The following is a 24120-nucleotide window of genomic DNA, read 5'->3' on the forward strand; positions in this document are numbered from 1 at the left end:
TTTAGAGGGCTCACCTTGATCTGAAGAGCTGAGGGTCAGAGCCCAGGCCCAGAGCTCAAACCCTACAACCCACAGAAGAAGAAAAAAAGGGGGAGGCACGAAGGGCTAGAGGTATGGCTGGTAATACTTATAGTTGATCCAAAGCATTGCATAAGATTTTAAGATATATATTAAAAGTGGCAACAAGTGTAAAAGGATTACATTCTCAAGTTAAAACCCAGCTTAGCAAACTGGATAAAGAATATACCCTAAGCTGGATGAGCTACTCAGGAGGCTGAGATCTGAGGATCAAGATTTGAAACCAGCCTGGGCAAGAAAGTCCATGAGACCTATCTCCAATTACCCACAAAAAGCCAGAAGTGGAGCTGTGGCTCAAGCTGTAGATTGCTAGCCTTTGAAAAGCTCAGGGACAGCACCTAGGTCCCGAGTTCAATCCCCAAGACTGGCAAAAAAAAAAAAAAAGAAAAGGAAAGAAAATACTCTAGATACATACTATATACAAGAGACAGGCCCTAAATATACAAAGAAAAACTGAAAATGGAAGAATATAAAAAAGACAATAGGCCGGGCACCAGTGGCTCATACCTATAATGCTAGCTACTCTGGAGGCTAAGATCTGAGGACTTAATTTCAAAGCCAGCCCAGGCAGGCAAATCTGTGAGACTCATCTCCAATAAACCACCAGAAAACCAGAAGTGGTGCTGTGGCTCAAGTGGTACAGTGCTTGCCTTGAGCCTAAGAGCTGAGGGACATGGGGCTGGGAATGTGGCTCAGTGGTAGAGCACTTGCCTTGCATGCCTGAGACCCTGGGTTCAATTCCTCAGCACCACATAAGCAAAAAGAAAAAAGCCAGAAGTGACGCTGTGGCTCAAGTGGTAGAGTGCTAGACTTCAGCTGAAGAGCTGAGGGACAGCGCCCAGGCCCAGAGTTCAGGCCCCACGACCGGACCCCCCCAAAAAAAAAGAGCTGAGGGACAGCACCTAGGCCCGGAGTTCAAGCCCCATGACCCGGGGGGATGGGGGGTACAATAGGCAAATTACTAACAGAAAATCAAATCTATTATTGAGATAAGAATAATATCAAATAAACCGTGTTCTGGAAAGTATCAATATGTAACAATAAAAGGTTTGATTCTCTAGGAAGACATAACAATTATAAACCTGTGAATGAACAATTTTTAGAAGCCTCAAGAAAATTTAAGGCAAATACAGGTATTAATACAAAAGGCATGACTCAAAAAAAAAATCACCTTCGTATATTAACATCTCTACCTGTTATTGATTTATCACAAAGAATGAATTAAACTCCCCCCAAAACCCAGCAACAACAGAACTATCAAAATAGTTTCATATTTCATTATTTCTATCTCATTCAAGAGAATCCCATGCCCAAGAACTGGAACAGGCATGCTTTTCAAGTTCATGTGGTTTTGTAAAATGATTAAACACTAGGTCACAAAGTTGCCTCCATAAATTCCAAAGACCATAGTCCCTGACTACAACCTAATAAAGTTATAACTCAAATAACAAAAATATATCTAGCAAAATATTGTATTTGAAATTTTAAAATACTTCACTAAAATTTTTTTTAAATCTCAATTTCAAGCCAGGCACCGGTGGCTCACACCTGTAATCCTAGCTACTCAGGAGGCTGAGATCTGAGGACTGTGGTTCAAAGCCAGCCCGGGGAAGGAAAGCCCGTGAGACTTATCTCCAATAAACCTAGAAAACTGGAAGTGGTGCTGTGGCTCAAGTGGTAGAGCAGGGATATCGCCCAGGCCCAGAGTTCAAAGCCCCATGACCGACCAAAAAACAAAAAAAAAATCTCAGTTTCACGATATGGATGAATCTCGAAGTTAACTAAAGTTACAGAAGAATAAAGACTGATTCAGTTATTTGTTAGAGATAAGACCACAATTCACACAAAATTCAGTCTAGTGGCTATCTCTGGGTGGCAATAGGATTGAGTAAAATGAATATATAAGGGACCTCTACAGCTCTATTAGAATTCCATTTTTTTAATTGAGGACTAGAGATCTGGGCAACCATTTTTTTTTATATGGAAATCAAACCTAGGGCCTATATATAAACAATCTACCACTGAGCTGTATCTCTAGTCAAGTGCTTTATTTTTTTATTTTTGTGCTAGTCCTGGGGCTTGAACTCAGGGATTGGGTGCTGTCCTTGAGCTCTTTTGCTCAAGTCTAGCACTCTGACATTTGAGCCAAAGCTCCACTTCCAGCACTTTTATATTTTAGCAGTTTATTGGAGATAAGAATCTCACAGAGAGACAGGTAGGTGCTAGTGGCTGACGCCTGTAATCCTAGCTACTCAGAAGGCTGAGATCTGAGGATCTCAGTTCAAAGTCAGTCCGGGCAGGAAAGTCAGTGAGACTCTTACCTACAATAAACCACTAGAAAACCTGAAGTGGTGCTGTGGCTCAAGCGGTAGAGTGCTTGCCTTGAACTGAGGGACAGCGCCCAGGCTCAGAGTTCAAGCCCTACAACCAACCAAAAAAATAAAAAAATTAAAAAAAAAAAAAAAAAAAGAATCTCACAAAGGAAGTGGCTCTGTGGCTCAACGTGGTAGTGCTAGCGTTGATCTAAAGGGCTCAGGGGCAGCACTCAGTCCCCAAGTTCAAGCCAAAAAAAAAAAAATTTGTTGGGCACTAGTGGCTCGAGTCTGTAATCCTGGCTACTTAGGAGGCTGAAGCCAGCCCAGGCAGGAAAGGCTATGAGACTCTATCGCCAATTAACTACCAGAAAACCAGAAGAGGTGCCGTGGTAGAGTGCTAGCTTGAGCAGAAAAGCTCAGGGGCAGCACCCAGACCCTAAGATCAAGCCCCATAACCAACAAAAGAAAAGAAGGAAGGAAGGAAGGAAGGAAGGAAGGAAGGAAGGAAGGAAGGAAGGAAGGAAGGAAGGAAGGAAGGAAGGAAGGAAGGGAGGGAGGGAGGGAAGGAGGGAGGGAGGGGGAGGGAGGAAGGGGGAAGGAGGGGGGAGGGGGGAGGGGGAGGGAGGGAGGGAGGGAGGAAGGGAGGAAGGGAGGAAGGGACGGAGGGAGGGAGGGAGGGAGGGAGGGAGGAAGGGAGGAAGGGAGGAAGGGATGGAGGGAGGGAGGGAGGAGGGGAGGGAAATGAGAAAGGGAGGTAAGGAGAAGAGGGGGAAGAAGGGAGGAAGGACGGGAGAGAAAAGAACTTCACAGACTTTCCTACTCAGGCTGGGGGCTTCATTTAAACCTTATTCCCTCAGATCTCAGGTTCCTGAGTAGACAGGATTACAAGTGTGAGCCACTGGTGTCCTGGTAGTGTTTTACTTCCTAAAGTATGTGTATATTGTATACATTTTAAGATAATTTAAAAAAACACTATAAAGAAATGTAGGGCCAAGCACCAGTGGCCCATGCCTAAAATCCTAGCTACTCAGGAAGACAAGATCTGAGAATTGCAGTCTGAAGCCAGCTTAGGAAGGAAACTGCATGAGACTATCTCCAACTAACCACCCAAGAAAGCCTAAGTGGAGCTATGGCTCAAACAGTAGAGTACTAGCCTTGAAGCTAAGGCTAAAAAGCTCAGGGACAGAGCCCCAGCCTGAGTTCAAGTTCCAGGTCCAGCACGCGCGCGCGCGCACGCACGCACACGCGCACGCACGCACACACACACGGAGGGAAAAGTAATTAGATATAACTGTCAAGGTATAGCTAAAATGTGACAGGCTGCTGCCTATATCTGAGCTTCCTTTCCCAGGTCATCTAGTGCCTCTTCTGACCTACTTGATCAATCAATAAAGGCAAAATTGTTCCCATTCTATGGTACCTTTAGGAAAAGAGCATTGTCTCTCATTTAGGTCTCTCACACAAATCCAAGGACTCACTCTAGGGCATTTCTTAACTAGGTAAACTCACTACAGTGTCTACATCAAAACAAGTTTGGGGTTTGGAGGCATGGCTCAGGTGGTTACAGCACCAGCCAATGAGTGAAAGCATCAGATACCAAGCTCAATCCAGATCTCAGAGTGGGGGTGGGGAGAAAGAAAGAAATCAAGTTTGCAAATAGTTTTCCTTATCTTTCTTCTAAACAAAGTGAGATGGCATCAAGAAGCAAACAATGCTTTACCTGCATGTCACTTTTGGCAGCTTTCACAGCATCAAAGAGATCATTGGCTAATGGTTGTGCTGCCTCTTTCTGGCCATTACAACATTCGGTCTGGAACCCCTTCTTTCGATGTTTTGGCATCTATTAAGTATAAAAAGATCAGGCATGAAATAAAAGTGATGTTGACACTTAACTTCATCATTATTTTATCAGTGGGCTTAAGCTTCTCATTGCACAGCACTTTACTGATTTTTTAAAATATTAAAAAAAAAACACCAATTTTAGCTGGGCACAGATGGCTCACATCTGTAATCCAAGTTACTCAGGAGACTGAGATCTGATTATTGTGGTTCAAAGCTAGCCTAGGCAGGAAAGTCCAGGAGACTTTGATCTCAAATTAACTACCAAAAAACATTTTTAAAGCCAGAAGTGGAGCTGTGGCTCAGATGATAAAAGCCCTAGCAAAATAAAAGCTCAGGGACAGCTGAGTTCAAGCCTCAGGACCAGAAGAAAAAAAAAAAAAAGCAAAAGCTAGAAAAATAAATAACCAGGCACCAGTGGCTCACACCTGTAATCTAGCTCTCAGGAGGCTGATTTGAGGATTGAGGTTCAAAGCCAGCCCTTAAAAAAGTCTGTAAGACTCTTATCTCCAATTAACCAGCAAAAAAAAACCCAAAAAACAAAAAAAACAACTAGAAGTGGAAGTATGGCTCGAGTGGTAAACTGTTAACCTTGACCAAAAATGTAAAAGGACAGCATCCAGGCCCTGAGTTCAAGCCCTAGTACTAACAATAAGTAGGAAAAATAATCTAATACTGTCTTTAGTCACAGATGACATGACTATGTATAGAGGGAATCCTAATAACAATAACAACTCATAAGTGAATATAACAAGATTACAGGATCTGAGCTGAGCGCTGGCGGCTAACATCTGTAATCCTAGCTACTCAGAAGGCAGAGAGCTGAGGATCAAGGTTTGAAACCAACCTGGGCAGGAAAGTCTGTGAGACAATCTCCAATTAATCACCAGAAAACCAGAAACCAGAAGTGACACTGTGGCTCGAAGTGGTAGAGCACTACCTTTGAGTAGAAAAAGCTCAGGGACAGCATCCACGTCTTTGAGTTCAAGCCCCATGACCAAAAAATAAAAAAAAAATAAAAAATATAACCAGGCACTGGTGGCTCACACCTATAATCCTAGCTACTCAGGAGGCTGAGATCTGAGGAATACAGTTCCAAGACAGTGCGGGCAGGAAAATCTGTGAGACTCTTTGTCTCCAACTAACCCCCAGAAACCCAGAAGTGGCACTGTGGCTCAAAGTGGTAGATCACTAACCTTGAGCGATAAAGCTCAGGGACAGCGCCCAGTCCCATAGTTCAAGCCCCACAACCAACCAAAAAAAAATGATTACAGGATCAAAAGTCAACATATAAAAATACCTACCTAGCACTAGCCCTGAGCAAAAGAAGCTCAGGGACAGTATCCAAGCCCTGAGTTCAAGCACTGGGACTGGCAAAAAAAAAAAAAATTTACCTATATTCCAACAACAAAGCTGCAATTGTTTGTTGGTGGTGGTGGTGGTGGTGGTCATAGGGCTTGAACTCAGGACCTGGGTGCTGCCCCTGAGCTTCTTTGCTCAAAGCTAGTGCTCTACCACTTTGAGCCACAGCACCATGATTTGTTTTCTGGTGGTTAATTGGAGAAGAGTCTTAAGGACTTTACTGCCCAGGCTGGCTTCAAGCCGATCCTCAGCTCTCTAACTCCTGGGTAGCTAGGATTAAAGGCATGAGCTACCAGTGCCTGGCTAAAACCTGCAAATTTTAAAATGCCATTTAAAAGAACACAGCCACAAAATATTTAGGTATATTTAGCCAAGATACGCAAGACTCCAGTAAAACTATAGAATATGGTTGAGAGAAATGGTGTGTGTATGCCACTAGTGGAATTGAACTTGGGTGGGGAGAAAGAGGGTAAGGGCTCCAGTTGAAGCCCCAGCTATGTCATTAAAAATAAAATAATAATAGTAAAACAAGATCTGTTAGTACTAGGTATGATGGCTCCATCCTGTTATTACAGAACTGAGAGGTAGAGATTGGAGCCTTATGGTTCACAGCCAGTCTGGGCATATAAAGTTTGTAAGACTTCATTTCACCCCATAGCTGAGTATAGTGGTATGTTCCTGTTATCCCCAGCATCTTGAGGAAGCCCAGGCTGACCTGGACATAAAGTGATGCAAAAATGGGCTAGAAGTATGGTTCAAGTGACAGAGTCTAACTAGCAAGCATAAAGCCCTGAATTCAATCCCCAGTACCACCATTAAAAAGTAAATCTGTGTGTCTCATTTCTGTATCTCCATATTCTAATCTCTTCCTCTTTTCTCAAAAAGAAATTGCCTTCTTCCTACTCTTGTACCTTGTTGTTTTTTTTTTGTTTTTGTTTTTGTATTTAGGTTCCAGGCTTTAAATTGAGGGCCTCATGCTTGTTAGATGGATACTCTACTATTTGAACACTTTCCCAACTCTCTTGTCTTTAGTTTGTTTTCTCCTTCCCCCACCTCCTTTTCTTTGTCAGTACTGGGAATTAAACTCAAGGCTTCATACATTCTTTATAGTTATTTTTCAAATAAGGTCTCATGTTTTTGCCTACACTGTGATCCTATTGATGCCTCCTGTGTAGCTAGAATAGCAAGAATGAATGACCACAGCACCATCATCAAGATGGGGTCTCTATGGGCATGTGAGATGCAGTATCTCAATTGGCTGGCTCAAACTATGATCCTCCTGATCTCAGCCTCCTTAATATTTGGGATTACATGTGTGAGTCACTTCATCAATCCCCTTAAACATTTCATCTGAGCCTCCTCTGGGTATTGTTTTACTTTTTGTTTGTTTGTTCTTCTGATTCCCAGACCAGGCTCAAAAACAACAAAACTGACTCACAGGAGTTATTCTGAGTGGTTGTTTCGCAGTTCTCTTCTTCACATTAGGTTGCAGGCTGTCTTCAAAGTCACTCTCATCATCAGATGACACAGAGTATGTGTCCCTGTGATGAAGAACAATTCTTAAAGGTTTATGTAAAAGTTTAACAAAGTTATAACTTATCCTTGTTTCGACCTGTACACTATCTCCATACAAAAAGCACATTCAGATTTTAGGAGATAAGCTTACTGTTAGAAGAAAGTAGGGGCAAGTCTTAGAGGATAACTTTCACTTAGAAGCAATGGAGATGAAGAATGAAGGAACTGAGTAGGTTAAGTACCACCTTTCTCTAATATTCTTTCTGAATATGGAAATCAAATGACATTCACAAAGAGACTACTATTCTTCGTGGAGAAAAAACAGCATTGCTCAGGAAGTCATTTATCACATACATAAATGAAGTTTTATTTTACCTCATGTCCTAGTAATTAAAGTTTATTAACCTGATATAATCTAATAACCAACAGGACTGACAGAACCACAAATGATTCAAAGAAGGCCAATTAAAATAAATAGGATATAGTAAATCTTGTATGAGATCAGGATTTTTTTTCCTAGAAAGATAAAAAGTTACACCATTGAATCCTTCATAGAATAACTCATGAGCCATAACAGATAAAGATAGATGGACTGTTCACTAACTCCCAATAAGAACCACAGGTCTTTACAATATTTTAAGCAACAAATAGTACTATTTGTAAATTTCCCACTCCCTACCCTCTACCAATGTGTGTATGTGTTGAACACAGAAATGTTGTCAACGCAAGAGAGCAAAAATTGGAGCCAGGCACTGATGGCTCACACCTCTAATTCTAGCTATTCAGGAGGATGAGGTCTGAAAATTGCAGTTCAAAGCCAACCTGGGCAGGAAAGGAAAGTCCGTGAGATTCTTATCTCTAATTAGCCACCAGAAAACCAGAAGTGGGGCTATGGCTCAAAGTGGTAGAGAGCTATCCTTGAATGAAAGAGCTCAGGGACTCAGGGACAACACCTCAGGCCCTGAGCTCAAGCCCCATGTTGGGGGAGGGGAGCAAGTGGGAAGACAAATTCAAAACGAGACTTTTTTTTTTTTTTTGGTGCTGGAGTTTTAAACTTAAGACCTTGGACTTTTAGGTAAAGTTTTAAGTAAATTCTCTACCACAAAAATAGGTATCAGCCCTTTTGTGCTTTAGAGGTGTGTGTTTGTGTGTGTACTGGTCCTGGGGCTTGAACTCAGGCCTGGGAGCTATCCCTGAGCTTCTGTGCTAAAGGCTAGCACTCTACCATTTGAGCCATACCTCCACATTTGGTATTTTTCTGTGGTTTATTACCGATAAGAGTCTCATGGACTTTTCTACCCAGGCAGGCTTTGGATCGTAATCCTCAGATCTCAGTTTCCTGAGTATCTAGGATTATAGATGTGAACCACCTGCCTAGTAGCTTTAGTATTTTTACTCATTACTTAAGATGTGTTCTTTTCTTCTTTTGGTAACACTGCCCAATTTTCTTAGAAATTAGCATTTTTGTCATGCTGAAAAGAGAAAATTCTCAATAGAATCCATTAGATCTGTGATGTGTACAACATGTAAGGCAGGGAAGAAACAGCCCACAGAACTGGACAGGGTCACTATTCTGAACCAGTATAGCATTTCTGATGTTTTTCCTATTGTTTCATGATTATTACAACCAGCAGAGGAAAGTGATAAGGAGAAAGCTGCCAACCCTCCAGAAAGAGGCCCCACTACAAAACAACTTCTCATTAATTCTACTTACCCCTCTGATGCCTGCTCTGAGTCTCTGTCCTCAGATGGCAGATTAACGGAGTAAACAGAAGATGTAAACAAGGCTCCCTGTGTGTCATTCTGGGTCTTTTGCAAAGGAGAACCCTCACTGCTTGGGGAAGAGGAGCTGTGAGGCCTGGAGGAGGATCGCAGAGTAGGCATGGCGGTCTGTCTGGAGGAAGAGAAGGAAAAGGTTCTTACACTTGGTCAAGTCTTGACCATTCCCTTTCTCTACAAAGGAACGGATCTGGAATTGGGAGGTGGGAACTCCACAAACAACTAAGGCTAATGATTCTACCACATCAGGATTATTAAGAGCACCAGTGCAAGCTGAGTATGCTGGCTCATGCCTGTAATCTTAGCTCTAAGCTGATATCTGAGGATCATGGTTCAAAGCCAGTCTAAGTAGGAAAGTCTGTGAAACTATCTCCAATTAAGCACCCAAAAAGCCGTAAGTGGAGCTGTAGCTCAAGTAGTAGAATGCTAGCCTTAAGTAAGTCCAGGCCCAAGACATCAGTGCAGCCTGGTTCTGGTAGCTCACACCAGAAATCTTAGCTATTCAGGAGGTTGAGATCTGGAAGATTACGGTTCTAAGCCAGCTCAGGCAGACCAATCTGAGAGATGCTTCTCTCCAGTTACCAAGCAAAAATGCAGAAATAGAGCTGTGGTTCAGGTGGCAGAGCACCAGCCTTGAGCAAAAAAGCCAAGCAAGACTGGAAATACTTGAGTCCTTCAAGCCCCAGTACACACACACACACACACACACACACACACACACACACACACACGGGAAAATTAAAAAAAAAAAAGGCTGGGAAGGTGGCTCAGTGGTAGAGCGCTTGCCTTGAATGCATGAGGCTCTGGGTTCGATTCCTCAGCACCACATAAGCAAAAAGAAAAAAGCCAGAAGTGGCGCTGTGGCTCAAGTGGTAGAGCGCTAGCCTTGAGCTGAAGAGCTGAGGGACAGTGCCCAGCCCCAGAGTTCAGGCCGACGACCAACAAAAAAAAAAAAAGGAAAATTTAAGTAATTTAAGTTCCATCACCAGAATGAAGGCAAGGACGACGGGGGAGGGGGGGGGGCCAAGAGAGGACCCTGGGCCAAAGGTTTTTGGAAGTTTCCCAAATACCACTAGAATCTGAGGAGACACAAACTGGCTCCTGCAAGAGAATTAGGCTCGCGAAAGAAGAAAGAGAGAGGGGGGGGACAGAGAGAGGGAGGGAGGGAAGAGAGAGAGAGAGGGAGAGAGACAGACAGAGAAACAAAGAAAATTAAAGGAAGAGAAAAGCAGCGCGGCGGGCCTCTGTCTGTGGAAGCCATTTTCCTGGCGGAACCATTCTGGGGTAGAGGCGCCATGTGAAGAGGGCGGCAGACGCCGCGTCAGGAAGGCGCTGGAACCCTGTCTACTTCTCCGGAAGGTGAGGCCTGTGAGGGGCTTTGGGCCTGGCCGCTCGGGAGGCCCGGGGGGGGGGGGGTCGGCCTCGGCCGCCGAAGGCCGAGACGCGGGCCGCGGAGGAGGGGGGGGAACCTCACGGAGCCCGGAAGAATCACCGCTTCGAGTCCTTCAGGTCTTTGTGGTCACCCCTACCTCTGAGACGACCCTCGCCCCGCCGCTTCCCTTCCTGTGGTGGTGGAAGTGTCTGGGGGGGGGGGGAAAACGCGGGAAGGCACGAGGAACTCTGGACGCGCAGGCGCAAGACCAACGTTCGCCTCCGGGCTCAGAACTGTCGCGAGGCTTGGGATAATAAGAGCTCGTGCTCGCCACGTTCTAATCACGCCGCTCTAGCGGCGGCCTCGTGCAGGCGCGAGCGGGCGGGCCGGGTCACGTGGGCTCTTCTCAGCGCGCACCAGCCCGGCCGGCTCTCCTCAGCGTGCGCCAGCCGCGCCCCGCCCCCTCGGCGCCCAGAAACCCCCTCCGCCGGTCGGACCTCGGACTAAACTAGTTGTAACCCCTTCAGTCTAGTTTCTGGACTACAATAGGCTGAGTTTCACCCCGGCCCCTCCTTTCGGGCGAGATGACACGCCCCACCGAGGAGGACCACGCCCCCACCCCGCCAAATCTTCGGCTGGCGGCGGTGTCCCGCCCCCCCGCCGAGCTTCTCCACTACATTGGCTTAAAGTCTCCCTTGACCCCGCCCTCGGGGCCGGCTTCTTATTATCATTGGCGGGGCCCCGCCTCGGGTCCCGCCTCCTGTCCGGCTCCCTGCTCCCATTGTCTCCTCAGATGCCTCCTGGTCCGGCTATCGTGCTGGGTGTTCGGTTTTCGGGGGTCGTGCTCTTTCTCTGACCAACAAAGCGATCCTGCGGCGGAGAGCCAGATTCTAGAGTTCTGGCGCCTTTTCTTTCTTCCTTAGGACTCACTTTGCTGTCCCAAGGAGGCTGCAGCTATGTCTGTGCTGCGACCTCTCTTGCTTTTGCTGCTGCCTCTGTGTCCTGGTCCTGGACCGGGACCTGGGAGCGAGGCAAAGGTCACCCGGAGTTGTGCAGAGACCCGGCAGGTGTTGGGGGCCCGGGGATATAGCTTAAACCTAATCCCTCCCGCCCTGATCTCAGGTGAGAAGAAAAGAAGACTCTACTATGGAGGGGGTGGGGGGAGAGGGTGGAGGTGGGTTCTCCCTATTTCACAATAATTCTTACCTTGCAGAGTGCCCATTATAATAATCTTTTCATCCTGCAGTACCCTCTTTCCTCCTCCAATAACTTTGCTTAACAGGGGATGGAAATACTGTCCTGCTCACATAATAGCTTTTACTCCACCCCCATATCAGAAACCTCTGATAATTTGCATGCACACACACACACTCGTATGTTTCTTCATTACCAGGTTCCCTCTGCTATTTCTCAGGGTCTTCAATGACAATACTCTTTTACTCACCAATAACCCCACCCACCCCAACAATCTGCATTCTTCGTCTCAAGGAAGCTATTGGGGAACTCCTTTGAGGTTTGGGGTGACCAGTGTTTGGGGAGGGTCACCTGAAGACACCAATCAGAAAGTTGGCCCTCAGGAATGCTGTCAAATAGAAGATCCCCTGGCTAATAGGGGTTGGCTTTGGGAAGGATGAAGGAGACAATGAGGAGGGGGCAGACAATAGAAAAAGAACCCAGACAGGTGGGAGAGGAAAATATATATACAGTCCTCAGATATGGAGGAGATGGGGAGAAATTCATAATAACCTTTGCCACCCTTCCTTTCCTGTCTCCTCCTGTCCAGGTGAGCACCTCCAGATCTGTCCCCAGGAATACACCTGCTGTTCCAGTGAGACAGAACAGAAGCTGATCAGGGATACTGAGGCCACCTTCCGAGGTCTGCTGGAAGACAGTGGCTCCTTTCTGGTTCACACACTGGCAGCCCGGCACAGAAAGTTTAATGGTGAGGATCTGAGGTCCCCAAGTTTATTTCACACCTCCCATCTGTACCTGTGACCCCAACAGGCTTCCTGTTCCCTCTCCCTACTCCAGTCCTAAGGCAGTCCACCTCCACCCAGCCCTGTTCATCACTAGTTCTCATCCCAGACTTTTCCCACGACCCTACCCTCCGTCATTCTCAGTCTTCCTAGGTCCCTGAGAGTTGCACTAATTCACTTTTCTCTTTCCATCCCCATCCCTTCCTGCTTTTTCACTGTTCTTTCTCCTTTCCTCCGGCCTCAATCCTTGCCTTTGCTAGAGTTTTTTCGGGAGATGCTCTCCATATCCCAGCATTCCTTGGTCCAGCTCTTCTCACACTCCTATGGCCGCCTGTACTCTCAGCACGCCCTCATCTTCAATGGCTTGTTCTCTCGCCTGCGGGACTACTATGAGAAATCCGGTGAGGGGTTAGATGACACCTTGGCAGATTTCTGGGCCCAGCTCCTGGAGAGAGCCTTCCCCCTGCTGCACCCACAGTACAGCTTCCCCCCTGACTTCCTGCTCTGCCTCACCCGGCTCACTTCAACTACTGATGGCTCTCTGCAGCCCTTCGGGGACTCACCCCGCCGCCTCCGCCTACAGGTGAGGGGTCCTGAGGCCTGAGTTTCAGCTACTTCTGACCTAGTGACCTTCAAACTGTATACCACTCACCTCCAAATTAGTAGTCTCCTTTTTGTGCCTCTGTCACCCCCTGACTTCCTGATTCCCCTACCCTACATTTAGGCCATCTCTGATCTGTCTCAGTGCCTCTGTCACCTGTGCCTGACACAATGCCCCTGGATCTCTTTTAATTGGGATATCTTTCTCCCCTGTTCTTTGCCCTGTTTGTATTCTCACTCACCTGCCCTCAGCCCTTAGGTTCCTTGTCTAACTCTTCCCTGATCCTAATATCTTCTCCTAAGTTCAACTATCTATGAATTAAATAACAGTCAATAGTTAAAGAGCATTTTATTGATAGTATCTCATTTAATAGTCATAATTTTTGAGGTATTTTACAGAGGAGAAAAAATGGAGCTCCCAGAGTATAGCTATCACAGCCTGTAAGTGGTAACATGGAGTGTGTCTCCCCACCCCAGTCTTCTGCATTCAAGTTCAGTGTGCTAGTACGCAGTCTCTCTGCCTCCAAGCCCCATGCAATACAAACCCTCTAGCTCTTTCCAAGCCCAGTTCCCTTAGAGCCCACTGCCTCTGTACACCACTTAGTAACATTCCACCCACCCCAAGATGATAACCCCATAAGCCTCCCCCTCCCCACTGCTCATCCCCTTATATCATTGCTCATCTGGGCTGATATGTAACTTTGTGGGAGGTTTCTCACCTTCTCTTGTTTTCCCCAGATAACTCGGGCCCTTGTGGCTGCCCGGGCCTTTGTCCAGGGCCTGGAGACTGGAAGAAATGTGGTCAGTGAAACGCTTAAGGTTAGAAGGGGACTAGAGTGTGGGCAGGGTCGGGGTGGGGGAGCTGGGGGAGATTTCATGAGGAAGAGATAGGTAGCAGCTGGCGGGAGAGACCTAGCCCTTCCTATGTCAACTTCCAGGTCCTTGACATTCCAGGGTAAGTCAGAAAGGACCAGAGTTGGAGTTTAGTCTCCACTGGGTCATGACATCATGACCTATGACCCTCTCCTGGTCTCTGCTTACATTCCCTGCCAGAGGGCCCATTCATCTTTGTGGTAGTCCAAGATTGGAGTATTGCCACCCCTTAATGACACTGCCTTGCCTGATGCTGAAGGCCTTCCTCTACCACCTCATCCTGGTCTTCTAGCTTTACCTCCTCCCTCCCCGGCCCTGATGAGCCCACTGTTGTCCTTGGCCTTTTCTTTCCTCACCCCCCCCCCACCAGGAGCACCCCCTCCTCTTGCATTAAGCAGGACCATTGACCTGGTCCCCTAGGAGCTTCTGCCTTACCTCCATGACAGTCTACTGGCATGCGTCACCAGCCCTAGATACTCACATCACACACAGCCTGCGAAGGGGGGCCCAGGGTGTTTGGCCCCTCTGTGCCCAGCACCAGGCTTGGCTGAAAACATCCAAAGTTTCTGTGGATGACACAGCTTGGTTCTCTGCTTCCAGGTGTCCATGTCCGAAGGCTGCAAGAAGGCTCTGATGCGTCTGACCGGCTGCCCCCTTTGCCGGGGAGTCCCCTCCCTTATGCCATGCAGGGGCTTCTGCCTCAATGTGGCCCATGGCTGTCTCAGCAGCAGGGGACTGGAGCCTGACTGGGGCAGCTATCTGGGTGAGTGGGCTCAAGATAGCCTGGGATGAAGAAGGGCCCTAAGTAAAGCTGTGGGGTTGGGGGGGGGGGGGGGCGGGGCTGGTGAGGAGGACCTACAGCCATATTGAGATACTGAGGAGAGACCATGAGAAAGAGGGGAAGGAAGGGGCCCTTAACTCCATGTGCTAACATTTTCCTGCCTCCCAGGAAGGTCCCAGTGAGGATCTGAGGGATCATCTTGATTCAGTGCACCCAGCTTCCTATTCCCCTTTTTGTCTTTCTCCTCCTTGGTCAAGATGGTCTCCTGCTACTGGCTGAGAAACTCCAGGGCCCCTTTTCCTTTGAGCTGGCTGCTGAGTCCATTGGGGTGAGGATCTCAGAAGGTTTGATGCACCTGCAGGAAAACAGTGTAAAGGTGTCAGCCAAGGTATGAAGGGAGAAGAGAGGGCCAGAGTGTGGGGTACCGAGGAAGGGGAACCTGGGGGTGAAGCCTAGGGTGTCTGACAGTGCGGAGTGTCAGGAGGACTTGTGGGGTCAGCGTGGAGACGCCGTGCAGGTGAGTATGTTGGAGTCTCTTCCTTGGTACAGGTGTTCCAGGAATGTGGGACCCCCCACCCAGTGCTGGCGCGTAATCGCCGTGCACCAGCGCCCTGGGAAGAAGCAAGCAGACCTTGGAGGGCGGCAGCTGAGGAGGAACGTCCCACGACAGCGGCGGGCACCAACCTGCACCGGCTGGTGGGTGGCAGGGCCGGGCGGGTGAGCGTGCGTGCCGAGCGGGCAGAGTGCGGAGTGTGCTGCAGCTCGGCCCCCCCCCCCCCCCCGCGCCCTTTCTCTGGCATGCGCAGGTGTGGGAGCTCCGGGAGCGGCTGGGCCGGTTGCGGGGCTTCTGGACCGGGCTGCCCGCGACGGTGTGCGAGGACTCCCGCATGGCGGCCGACGCCTCGCAGGAAGCGGCGCCTTGCTGGACGGGACTTGGGCGAGGCCGGTGAGCGCGGGGCACCCTGTGGCGGAGGGCGGGTGGGCCGGCCGGTGAGGGGATGCAGCGTTTGGGGGATGCTGTGCTCGCAGGTATATGAAGCCTGTGGTCGGGGGTCCACTGACCGAGCAGCTCCACAACCCCGAGCTGGAGGGGGATACCTCGGGCCCCGACGTCCCCACACGGCGGCGCAGGTTGCATCTCCGGGCAGCCACAGCCAGGATGAGGGCAGCTGCGCTGGGGCAAGACCTGGACATGAGAGATGCGGGTAAGGCCCAGAGCCCCGCCCACCCCCAATGCCCCGCCCACTGCCCAGAGCCCCACCCTCCCCCTCCAGCTCCCCCCTGCTGCCCCTCCAATCACATCCCACGTTTTCAACTGTTTCACCCATTTGGGTTCACTTAGGCCTTTGCTGAGCACCTTATCTTGAAGATAAGAGTTGTGGGAGGGGGGGCAGGGAAGCCAGCTGGGGTGACACTGGGCAAGCACCCTAAAGTGGAATTAGCCAGAGAAGCAAAACACATTCATTTCCTCTCTCCCGTCTTGTCTTTGTCACTCCTCCCCAACCCTTTCTCTATCTACTTATGTTTTCTATCCTTCCCTGCTTATCCTCTGTCCCCATCTGTCTGTTTCTGTTGTTGTTGTTGTTGTGGGGTTTTTTTGGTGTTTGTTTCATTTCTTTCCCATTGTCTCTTTCCTGTTCTCCCATTGCTGCCTCTCATCCCCATGTCTGGTGTCTGATGGCTGTTTTCTCTCTGCCTCCATCCCTGTATTTTACCTGTATCTCTCTCCCTTGTCACTTTCTCTGTTTTTATATTGCTTTCTTTCCCCACACACACACACACACCCTCCCCACTCCCATCTCTTCTACCTCTCTTTCCTACACCATCTGTCTCTGCCTCTGTTTCTGTCCTCACAGATGAAGATGGCAGTGGCTCAGGAGGGGGACAGCAATATGCAGACGACTGGAAGGCTGGGGCAGTACCTGTGGCTCCCCCTGCCCGACCACCAAGGCCTCCTCGTCCTCCTCGAAGGGATGGTCCTGGGGGCAAAGGAGGAGGTGGAAGTGCCCGCTACAACCAGGGCAGGAGCAGGAGTCTGGGGACATCTATTGATCTTCACACCCCACCCATCCTCATTCTCTTCCCCTCAGCTCTGGCCCTGCTTGGACCTCGATAACAGGAGAGGGGTGCCCTAGCATCAGAAGGGTTAATGGCCCTTTCCCCTCCTCCCCACTATGGTGGACTTGAGGAGGAGCGGAGAGGGCTACAGAGAAGGTAGAAAAGGGATTTTGTTGGTGAATGGCTGGGGCCCCAAATCCAGGAGATTCCCATTGGTGGGTTGGGGGAGGGGATGTTCACAGTATTTATTTTTTCATTTGGTAATGGGAGGGGGTATTTATTTAGGAAGGAGGTGTGGGTCTCAGCCCCTGTAAAGGCTGGGGCTGTTTGTTGATCAGCCCCCAACAAGGGCAAAGGGAGGGAGGGTTAGAGTTGGCATTGAGGGATGGGGTTGAAAAAAGTTGGAAGTGGGAAGGGATGGGATTTTAACGGGGTGTGGGTGGGGTACCAGGTCTTAGAAGTGGGCAAAATTTAGCAGGGTGTGATCTAACACACCCATAATCCTAGCACTTGGGAGTCTGGGCCAGGAAGATGGAGCAATCCCCGGCAAGCCTGGGCTACCTAGTGAATTTGAGATCAGCCTGGGCTACACAGTGAGATCTTATGTCAAAATAAATTAGAAAAGAAAGAAAAGGACAAAGGTGGGTGTTGATGGGTTGGGGAAAGGGGCTAGAGTGTATGAGTAGCCGTGGGGCTTGATGCGTCTGGGTTTTGTTTTGTTCAATGTTCACTTTTTAAGCTAAAGTGAAAGGGGTTGGGGGGCTCATCTCATGACCTTTGTCATCCCCATCCTTCACAGTGTTGGAGTCAGTGTTTGTTCATAAATAAATGATCATTTATTGGACTGTGTGGGTGTATATGTGGTGTGTGTGTGTGTGTGTGTGTGTGTGTGTGTGTGTGTGTGGCTTTCTGACCCTTTGATGGCCTTCCCTGATCTCTGCCTCCTATCAGGGGCCCCAGGGTATCCCATGACTGGCCCCGTTTCTGCCTGCTTCTTGGCTTCCTGTCTTGGAACTTATCCCCTGTGAGCAGGCTTGGGGAATGACCTCAATCTCCAGGTTGCCTACACTCTAGATCTGAGCATCTTTAGGGATCATAATGGAGACTAAACACATTGGGCAAGGTTTGTTTTATCAACCTGCAAAAGCATTCTTAATACCATCCCTGTCACTGTCTCTGCCTTGATAGTGAGGGACCTCATTTACAAGTGTCAGCCTCTGGCCCCCTTGTCCCATCCCTGACAAAGTAGGCTTTCAATTTCTCAGGACCTTCTCTCCCTCCCTCCCTTCTCCTCTCTCCTCCCCTTTCCTCTCTTATCTCCCCTCCCCTCCCCTCTCCTTTCCTCTCCTCTCCTCTCCCCTCCCCTTTCCTCTCCTGTCCTCCCCCCCCCCCACCTTGAATGAATCTTTTGTTCTACAGAAAACAGAAAACCATATAATTGATTCCCAGATGAAAGAATGCTAAAAATGGTGTATTCCAAGGGCAGGCCCTGTGATCTTTCCTCTGACAAGAGAAAAAGATGCAGGGAAGGAAGGAGGGAGGGAGGGAGAAAACTAGACACAGAGTCAGTGGAGGAGCAGCTGCTGTGAGGCCTGGCTGGCGGGACAAAGGGAGGGGAGGGGAGGAGCCTGGGTGCTGAGAAAGTTTGTGGGGAAAGTTGAGCTGAGCCAGGAGGGAAGGAACGGGGCGGTGGCTGAGGCGGGCTCTAGGATTCCGACCTGATTTCCCTGCAGCTCCCCTTATGGCCTGGTGAGTAAGTGGGCAAAGGAAGATGATCAATAAGAGGGACCTCTGAATTTATAGAAGGAGCCTTGAGGGGTTCACAGGGGAACCCACAAAAGGCTTAGCAACGGACTGAGCAGTCACCAAGGCTGGAGGAGATGGAGGGCTGAGGTAGTGGGAGGGAATAGAAAAAGAGATGGCTGGAAAGAAACAATAATTTGAGAAACTGTGTCCTGGGGGATTGTGCTGAAGGAGGCAATTAAGGGTGATGCCAGAGGGGGTGGGTAATGTGAACTCCTTTGCCTGGGGGTCAATCCTGGCTCATTAGGGAAGGGGGTTGTCCAGGCTTGTTGAAGGGTCCTTGGCCCAGGATTGTGGGGTGCGATCTGAAAAGGTGGAGCCAGGCTTCCAGTGGATTAGGAAGCTTGGGCCTGGAAAAGGATCTTTCTTCTGTTTCCTACTTTCTTTCCCTTCTCTGCCCTCTTCTCAAGCAATGATGGGGTTAAAAAGTAGGATGGGGCTGTGACCATGAGCAACCCTACCTCTTCCCCGTTTTCCTCTTCATCCTCACCCCTGTCCCTCTTATACACTGGGAGAGTTGAGGAAAAGAAGTCGCCTGTATTTAGGTCACAAAGTTTTATTCTCATTACCAAATCACTTCTAGGCAGTCCTCCTAGCTTATCCAACCTGTTCTTATCTGATCTTCATTTCCATCTTATGGTTACCCCTCCTAGACACAGAAGGGGGTGCTCTTGATCCTCATTTGTGTGACCCACAAAGAGGTTCAGGAGGAAGCCAGGAATTTGGCAATGCCCTGGCCAATTGGTCTGATTTCATTTGCAATCAAAGCTCTGCCTTTCTCTCCTTTTCTAAGCCAGCTGAAGCTCAGGGGAAACTCAAGGGCTGAGGGGGGGGTGTTGGGGGGACGGTAGACAAGCAAGAGATTGATTCCACAGGGACTAGTAAGAGTTACGGAGCCACCTTTAAGGATCTGGTGTAGAGACCATCCCTAGCTGCTCCTCCCCGCCCCTCCAATTTGGACTCCACTGCAGTCCCAGGAGAAAAGGTTCAACCCCTCTCCTTAGACTCCCCTCCTTCCCCCTCATTTCCCTTCTAGACGCTGACAGAGGCAAAAATCTGCTAACTCAGTGGGCAGACTCAACCAGGGCTGCAAGCAGGCCTGGGGAATGACCCCCCGATCTCCACACAGCGCCTTCCACGGCTGCACGGCTCTCTCAAGCTGTCTCCACCACTGCTTCTGGCCCTGGCTCAGCCCCAGCCCCTTCCTTGTACCACATGGGCCCTATGTCTCCTGTCAGGACTTTGCGGCTTTGGGGGCCTCGGAGCCTGGGGGTAGCTCTGGGCATCTTCATGACCATCGGCTTTGGCCTCCAGCTCTGGGGGGGACCCTTCCAGAGGAGGTGAGTTCCCACCTTGTCTGATGGATGTCCCCTTCCCTCATGTGTTCCTCCTCATCCTACGTGGGGGTTGTGATTCTTGGGGACTCAGAGGAGCATCTGCACCTGCTTGCGTTTTGGTTTTTGTTTTTTTTTAAACAAAAAGTTACCTGTTCTAGCCAGCTGCTCGTGGCTCATGTCTGTAATCCTAACTACTCAGGAAGCTGAGATCTGAGGATCATGGCTCAAAACTAGCCAGAGCAAGAAAGTCCATAAGACTCTTGTCTCCAATTAACCACCGAAGAGTTGGAAATGAAGCTGTGTGCTGGTGGCCCATGCCTCTAAGCCTAACTATTTAGGAGGCTGAGATCTGAGGACTGAGGTTCAAATATAGCCTGGGGAGAAAAGTCTGCAAGCCTCTTATCTCCAATTAACCACAAAAAAACAGAAGTGGATCTGTGGCTCTAGTGGTAGAGCACTACCTTTGAGCATAAAAAAGCTCAAGGACAGCACCTAGGCTCAGAGTTCAAGCTCTAGGATCTGCATTTTGTTGTCTGTTGTTAGAAGTGAAGCTGTGGCTCAAGTGGAGTGCTAGCCTTGAATGAATAAGCTAAGGGGCAGTGCTCAGGCCCTGAGTTCAACTTCTAGTACCAGTACAGAAAAAAGTTACCTACTGGGCTAGGAAGGTGGCTCAGTGGTAGAGTGCTTGCTGGGTTTGATTCTTCAGCACCACATAAGCAGAAAAAGCTGGAAGTGGCACTGTAGCTCAAGTGGTAGAGGACTAGCCTTGAACTGAAGAGCTGAGGAAAGCACCCAGGCCCAGAGTTCAGGTCCCACCACTGACAAAAAAAAAAAAGTTACCTGCTCTGCTTGTGTGGAGGGATGCTTCACTTGCTCCTCTCGTATCTTCCCAGGCTCCCTGGGCTGCAGCTTCGACAGCCCTGGGCCCCATCCCTGGGACCAGACGTTCAATCCTGCATCCCTCGGCAGCACCTTGTGTTCCTGAAGACACACAAATCTGGAAGCAGCTCCGTGCTGAACCTGCTTCATCGCTATGGGGACCGACATGGGCTGAGCTTCGCCCTCCCTGCCCACTACCAGTTTGGCTACCCAAGACTTTTCCAGGCCTCTCGGGTCAAAGGCTACAATCCCCATGGTGGAGGTACCCAGCCCTCCTTCCACATCCTCTGTCACCATATGAGATTCAACTTGAAAGAGGTGAGGGGTGCAGTGGGTGGGAGCAGGTAAGGAAAGAGGTGCTCTGGCCTGGTGCCGGTGGCTCATGCCTCTAATCCTAGCTACTCAGGAGGCTGAGATCTGAAGATTGTGGTTCAAAGCCAGCCTGGGCAGGAAAGTCCATGAGACTCTGATCTCCAATTAGCCACCAGAAAACTGGAAGGGGCACTGTGGCTCAAGTGGTAGAGCGCTAGCCTTGAGCTGAAGAGCTGAGGGACAGTGCCCAGGCCCAGAGGTCAAGCCCCACAACCGGTGTGGGGGGAGGAGCTCTCAGGCCCCAGGCCCCATGACCAAGACCACCAGGAAAAGGATGGGAGGCCTAACACCCAGATCTTCCCTCCCTCTTCCAGGCATCATAGGAACCACAAATAGGGGATTCAATGTTGCTATCTCCACAGGTGTCCTTTGTCCAAGAGATTTCTAGAAGCCAGTCTTCCCTGCCTCCCTGTGTGGGATCAACTCCAGTCTCTTTCCTTGACTTCTTTCTCTAGAGTCAGTTCCCTTCCAGTCTTGAAGCCCCTCCCATCCCCTAGATCTTCCTCCACCTGACCTTCATGCTGTTCCCCTCCATGACGGTACCTCAGCCCTTGCTCCAAGACCAGTGTCCTCTCACTAGAGGCCTCACTACAGAGGCCAGGTGTCAGTTCTGTGCCAAGTCCTCAGCCAAGCACAGCAGAAGAGTAGGACAGAAAGCTGAGTGTGGTGGCCCAGCCCTGTAATCCTAGTACTTAGGCTGAAACAGGAGGAATTATGAGTTTGCAGCCAGCCTAGAGTACATAGTAAAACCTTGTCTCAAGCAAGAATAGTTGGGCAAGATTGGGCAGGGTGGCTCATGCCTTTATTCCCAACTGTTCAGGAGATAGAGATCAAGATTGAGGTTTGAGGCTGGGGGTGGGGAACAGGGAAACATTAGCAAAGTCCCATCTCAACAAATAAGACAAATGTGGGGAATCCTACCTGTAGTGTCAGTTACTTGGGAGGAATAGGTAGGAGGATCATTGTCTGAGACTAAACCCTGGCAAAAACATGAGATCTAAGCCATAGATCAAGTGGTAGAACACCTGTGCAGCAATTGAGATGAACATATGCACTCTCACCCTTCAGTGAAGACTTACTCCTTCCCTGCATGCACATATTTGCACAAAGGTATAACTCAGCCTGATTCCCACTGGCCTTGATAAGAAGTAGAATTCCAAGTCCAAACCTGAGGGCAGCATTCTACCAAATGGACAGAGCTCCCTAGTGCCCTAGTCCAAGTGTGGTGTGTGTGTGTGTGTGTGTGTGTGCGCGCGCGCGCGCACGCGCGCGCGCGCGTGCATGCACACATGTGCACCAATACTGGAATTTGAACTCAGGGCCTTGTGCTCTCCTTTAGCTTTTTTGCTCAAGGCTGGTGTTCTACTACTTGAGCCATCAAGATCCACTTCCAGTTTTTGGGTGGTTAATCAAAGCTAAGAATCTCCCACACTGGGATTCTCAGATCTCAGCTTCCTGAGTAGCTAGAATTACAGGTGTGAGCTACTGGCACCTGACTCAAAGTGAATCTTGTCGCTAGTTATGGAATCAGAGATTTCTCAGCAGGGCTGTCAGAAGACTGGAGGATCAGCAGGACCTTGATTTGCCTGGGCTTACTTTCTCAGTTATCATCTTATCTTTATTGTTCTTCCTCCCTATGTCTGCCTTCTCTCTTCTGCAGGTTCTTCAGGTCATGCCTCCAGACAGCTTTTTCTTCTCCATTGTCCGAGACCCAGCAGCTTTGGCCCGCTCAGCCTTTTCCTACTATAAATCCACCTCATCAGCCTTCCGCAAGGCACCATCTTTGGCTGCCTTCCTTGCTAATCCTCGAGCCTTCTACCGACCTGGTGCCCGTGGAGACCATTATGCCCGCAACTTACTATGGTTTGACTTTGGCTTGCCCTTCCCCCCAGAGATGAGGACCAAAGGAGGGAATCCCAATCTCCTTAAAGACTCCAACTCTCTCCATCTACATGTCTTACCTTCTGGTGCTGGCTCTAGAGCCCAAGTGCCAGATCCTAATGCTCTTTTCCAGCCTGTTCCCACAGTAGCTGATGGCCACAGCCAGCCAGCCAGCCCTGCCACTTTAGATTTGGAATCCTCATCCTTCATCCAATGGGGTCTAGCTTGGCTAGATTCTGTCTTTGACTTGGTCATGGTAGCTGAATACTTTGATGAATCATTGGTCCTGCTGGCAGATGCCCTGTGCTGGGGTCTGGATGATGTGGTAGGCTTCATGCACAATGCTCAGGCTGGAGGTGGACAGGGTCACAGTGCTGCCAGCAACAGTGAATTGACTCCTGATGATCGGCTGCTGACTGCACGTGCACGAGCCTGGAACAACTTAGACTGGGCTCTCTATCTCCACTTCAATCGTAGTCTCTGGGCACGGATAGAACAATTTGGTCAGAGAAAGCTTCAACGTGCTGTGGCAGAGCTCCGGGCACGAAGAGAGGCCTTGGCTAAACATTGCCTGGTGGGAGGTGAGGCTTTAGACCCCAAGTACATCACAGATCGTAAGCTCCGTCCCTTCCAGTTTGGATCCTCTAAGGTTTTGGGCTATGTACTTCAAAGTGGACTGAGCCCCCAAGACCAGGAAGAGTGTGAACGCTTGGCCACCCCCGAGCTACAGTACAAAGACAAGTTGGATGCCAAGCAGTTCCCCCCTACAGTCGCACAGACCCTCAAGACTTCAAGGCTACTTTCCCCATAGGCATCAGACTACAAAATATGCATGACACATGCGATAATCAACCGTGGAGGAGGCCAGAAGCAAGCTTTGCTTCTCTTGCAGGGGCTGAAACGTTGCAGGCCTCAGGCCTCAAGTCTTCTGGCCTTGGCCTGAGAATCACAGCAGCAACTCTCTCCAGGATGTCCATTTTGTTCCTTCACCTTCCCAACCCCGAAGGCAGGTCCATGTGGTGGTGCTCTTCAAAGCCCCCAGGAGGGGAAGAAAGATGGCGTGCCTCAGAGAAAGTTTGGGGCCTGGGGAATTGCAATGACACATCCATTTCCCTAGGAAGTGTTTGTTGTGTGCATTTCACTGTGAAATGTTTGTTGAATGAATAAATGACATGAAACGTTCATTTGATTTATATAGGGCAGAATAGGGAGGGATAGTGAATCTTCCTGGCAGAAGCGAGGTTGGAAAGGATTCCTTTAACTATTTAAAGGAAGCCAACCTGGCTTCTCTTTGCCTCCC

The 24120-nt window shown here is 49.2% G+C and overlaps 3 protein-coding genes across 3 annotated transcripts in view; 2 read left to right on the plus strand and 1 right to left on the minus strand.

The window, feature by feature from the left end:
• Positions 1–8993, minus strand: part of Stag3 (stromal antigen 3) — a 36266-nt gene extending 27273 nt beyond the window's left edge. Inside the window, exons 1-3 of the mRNA XM_042686725.1 lie at positions 8824–8993; positions 7033–7135; positions 4114–4233 (exon numbers count right to left, since the gene is read on the minus strand). Of these exons, the coding sequence (XP_042542659.1) occupies positions 4114–4233; positions 7033–7135; positions 8824–8993 (393 nt within the window). The remainder of the gene's footprint in view (positions 1–4113; positions 4234–7032; positions 7136–8823) is intronic.
• Positions 8994–11216: 2223 nt separating this feature from the next.
• On the plus strand, positions 11217–16662 carry Gpc2 (glypican 2). Its single transcript, XM_042686985.1, has 10 exons — positions 11217–11382; positions 12044–12202; positions 12497–12819; positions 13575–13655; positions 14310–14472; positions 14748–14878; positions 15040–15186; positions 15297–15436; positions 15520–15695; positions 16347–16662. The coding sequence occupies exons 1-10, from the start codon at positions 11217–11219 to the stop codon at positions 16604–16606; spliced, it is 1746 nt and encodes a 581-aa protein (XP_042542919.1). The 3' UTR covers positions 16607–16662.
• A 1548-nt stretch (positions 16663–18210) lies between these two features.
• Positions 18211–23960, plus strand: Gal3st4 (galactose-3-O-sulfotransferase 4). Its single transcript, XM_042686900.1, has 4 exons — positions 18211–18297; positions 19388–19691; positions 20582–20885; positions 22600–23960. The coding sequence occupies exons 2-4, from the start codon at positions 19567–19569 to the stop codon at positions 23629–23631; spliced, it is 1461 nt and encodes a 486-aa protein (XP_042542834.1). The 5' UTR covers positions 18211–18297; positions 19388–19566; the 3' UTR covers positions 23632–23960.
• The last annotated feature ends 160 nt before the right edge of the window (positions 23961–24120 follow it).

This window comes from Dipodomys spectabilis, unplaced genomic scaffold (assembly GCF_019054845.1).
Source record: "Dipodomys spectabilis isolate Male_0828 unplaced genomic scaffold, ASM1905484v1 ptg000098l, whole genome shotgun sequence".
Taxonomy (NCBI): Eukaryota; Metazoa; Chordata; class Mammalia; order Rodentia; family Heteromyidae; genus Dipodomys; species Dipodomys spectabilis.

Bases quoted from the DNA above. Each gene is read 5' to 3' on its own strand.
- Gpc2 (XM_042686985.1), top strand. From the start codon at position 11,217: ATGTCTGTGCTGCGACCTCTCTTGCTTTTGCTGCTGCCTCTGTGTCCT. The intron at 11,383-12,043 runs GTGAGAAGAAAA...CCTCCTGTCCAG, and splicing joins CCCTCCCGCCCTGATCTCAG to GTGAGCACCTCCAGATCTGT. The intron at 15,187-15,296 runs GTGGGTGGCAGG...TGGCATGCGCAG, and splicing joins GCACCAACCTGCACCGGCTG to GTGTGGGAGCTCCGGGAGCG.
- Gal3st4 (XM_042686900.1), top strand. From the start codon at position 19,567: ATGGGCCCTATGTCTCCTGTCAGGACTTTGCGGCTTTGGGGGCCTCGG. The intron at 19,692-20,581 runs GTGAGTTCCCAC...GTATCTTCCCAG, and splicing joins GGGGGACCCTTCCAGAGGAG to GCTCCCTGGGCTGCAGCTTC. The intron at 20,886-22,599 runs GTGAGGGGTGCA...TCTCTTCTGCAG, and splicing joins TGAGATTCAACTTGAAAGAG to GTTCTTCAGGTCATGCCTCC.